The sequence below is a fragment of the Morone saxatilis genome, unplaced genomic scaffold (genome assembly GCF_004916995.1).
Source record: "Morone saxatilis isolate NCDOM2014 unplaced genomic scaffold, NCSU_SB_2.0 Contig17, whole genome shotgun sequence".
Taxonomy (NCBI): Eukaryota; Metazoa; Chordata; class Actinopteri; family Moronidae; genus Morone; species Morone saxatilis.
In genome coordinates, this window is record NW_023339729.1 from 27,982,913 (window position 1) to 27,985,738 (window position 2,826).

A 2,826-nucleotide genomic window follows, 5' to 3' on the forward strand; every position below is an offset into this window, starting at 1 on the left:
AAAAAATCCATGAAATGTGAATTGTGAGATTACATACCTACTTATCGGGGAATATTACAGTAATGCAAGTGGTAGGGAAGTTTGGACCTTTTTACAAACTGAATATTACATTTTGTTATTAGAGAGACAGAGTAAGGTACCCGTTTGGGTACCGGTACCGAATTCCAGGGGTACCGTTCAAATGTGAACAGTACCCAGAAAGAGAACCAAGAGTGCACAAAAATATTCGTATTACTTATAAGAATAACATAACAATAACTAAGTCACTACAAGTAACAACCCATCTATCTATCTACTATCCATTATCTTTAAACATGCATAAATACATAAAGGAAAAAAACATTTTAATTTACCACTGAAAACATTTTGAATGTAGAGATATCCCAGAAATGGAAAATGGAAAAAAGGGGGAAGATTTACCAGCAAAATTCACCTTTATTCATCCCCCAATCCACCATCGCGCATCAACCAATCCATATAAACAAGAAGCAACCTTACAAGCCCGGCCCAAAAGAAGTAAACCGTAGGCATCGTGCGGCTGTTTTCTGCAGATTCAGGGATTCCCAGGTACCTCTGAGCCTAGACATGACTGTAGAAATTATTCCAATGTGCTCATGTCACCAGTCGTTGCCAGTGTACTGTTGCAACCTTCCTCTCCCCTGCGATGCTGCCTGTTAGATAATGCACACCGCCCGCTCCTTTGTCTGCCAGCCTCAAATTCAAGCGACCAATCAGAGTTCCAATGTAAAATTGGGATTCAACAGGTCAGTAAGTGGCAGAACCACACAGCACACACACACACACACACACACACACACACACACACACACAGTCAGGATGATGAAATTTAAGAGCAGTCTAATGAGAGAGCTACTCCACCCAGCAGACGGTACTCGCCCTCTCTCTCTTGTGTTGGTTGTTATCACTCTTGATCGGGGGCCTACATGTGCTCCATGAACCAAAGTGTTGGGCTGCGTTCAGTTGAAAACCCACGGTCTGCGGCTTTCTAAACTGCGGTTTCCCAGGGGCTGCATTGGTGTGCCCAAAACCTTTTTTTTAAACAATTCCCCCACAGGGGAGGGCAGGGTTGGCTGGGTGGAGAACAAAAAGGGGAGAGAGAGTTTTGTTGTGGGATTAAAAGGGAGGTGGTGGTGAGGAATCTCCCACAAGTCATAGTTGCATAGGAGTAAACAGTGTTGTAGGTGTGCGGTTGTGGAGCTATATCTTTGCATCTTCTGCCTCCTCTGGAGTATCGAAGGGCTTGCCCTTGCAAAATTATGGCGTTGCGCCCATTCGTGCTACCGTAGGTCGAGCGCAGACGGATACTTACAATGCCCGGCCCGCGGAATCAAAGAACACACAAAAAGTAGTTTTCAGAAATTTCCTCTTCCTGCCAATCAGTGGCATTCCAGGACCTGAACCATGGGGGCCCATTTCGATTGGCTATCGCCTTAGGGGGAGGCGGGCTGCTGGGGCGTCTTGCCCTGCATTGGTTTTCTTTTTCGTTTAGATTTTAATGGCTTTTTTAGCAGAAAAGGAATGGAAAATTAGCACTAAAAAAAACACACAACGGAAGATAGAGCATAGGATTTAGGGCATTTTCTGTGTATATCTTAATATAAATCTCCCGATTACATTACTTTTGGTTGGTTGGCACCATTTTACAGTTCACCCAATCAATGAATTTTACCTCAACTTGTGACATAGTTTTCATGTTGTTTGCCTATTCATTTATTTAATTTTCAACTATCCACTCTCACCTTGGGAGGGTTCTTGATTGAGTTTAGGGGATTGGCATATCAACATTGCCCAACTCTAACCGTCCTAATCAAAGAAGGCGGCTTTAACAGATGTATTTTGGAGCATCTTTTCAGAGCCAAATATTCGGCAGCGCATTTATTTGAGGCAGCTCCTGGGTTCCAAATTTTGAAAGGGGATTCCACGGATATAACTCAGGGGGCTTGGGAGAAAACAAAATTGGGAGGGAATTGAAGGTTGACAAGACATGGTGTCCAGGCAGGAGAAACTAATAGAAATAGGGGATCAAATTTTTGCTGGCTCACAATTTGACAATATCTTGGTTGGGGCTTGGCAAAAATCTCCCAAGACTTTGTGGAAAATGCAGCACTACATGGCACTGCGACTTAACCCCTGTTGAGCTCTCTGCTCAGTCAGGCAAACATACAACATTTAACTGCAGCTGCTATCATTTCTTTTTGCTGGGGGGGACAATAGCCATGGCCGGGGGGAGGCATCATGTTTCTATTTTTCATTTTCTTGCACAACACGCCGCTTGCGACCCGGAGGGGGATGAACTAATGGGATTGATGAATGATGGGATTGATGATTATGACTTGGTGGTCAAAGCGCAACGTCACTTGTGACCTCACAAAACACGTTTTTTTTTTCGGGTCATTACTGAAGAATTGATGCATCAATTACTGACAAAATCTTTACACAGCATGTTGTATTTTGGGATACATTGATGAGTCGCATGATATTGTTCTATCTAAAGGTCAGGAAGGCGTCAACTTACTGTGAATATTCATCAATGTTTTCCCTTGAAAAAAACACCTTTTTGGCCATTTCGCAACACATAACTCAGGAACAGGAAGCGCTATTGTGGACTACTATATTCATACATTTGGGGTCAGATATTGAATTTGGTTATACTCAAAGATTGAAAGGTCATGCACCTCAAAATTGTTCCTTTAGCCCATAATTAAAGAATTGGTAATTCCAGATTTTACCACACATGACTGCCTGACAGGGTAAACAATAACTAGGATACGGGACACTGCTGGTTTGACTTTTAAAACTTCACCC

General features: G+C 42.9%; 1 protein-coding gene across 1 annotated transcript in view; it reads left to right on the top strand.

Annotated features, from left to right (window-relative positions):
• Positions 1-681: 681 nt before the first annotated feature.
• The window catches only part of mgat3b (beta-1,4-mannosyl-glycoprotein 4-beta-N-acetylglucosaminyltransferase b), a 4,418-nt gene continuing 2,273 nt past the window's right edge, over positions 682-2,826 (top strand). The window contains exon 1 of the mRNA XM_035660166.1: positions 682-764. Within this exon, the coding sequence (XP_035516059.1) occupies positions 682-764 (83 nt within the window). The remainder of the gene's footprint in view (positions 765-2,826) is intronic.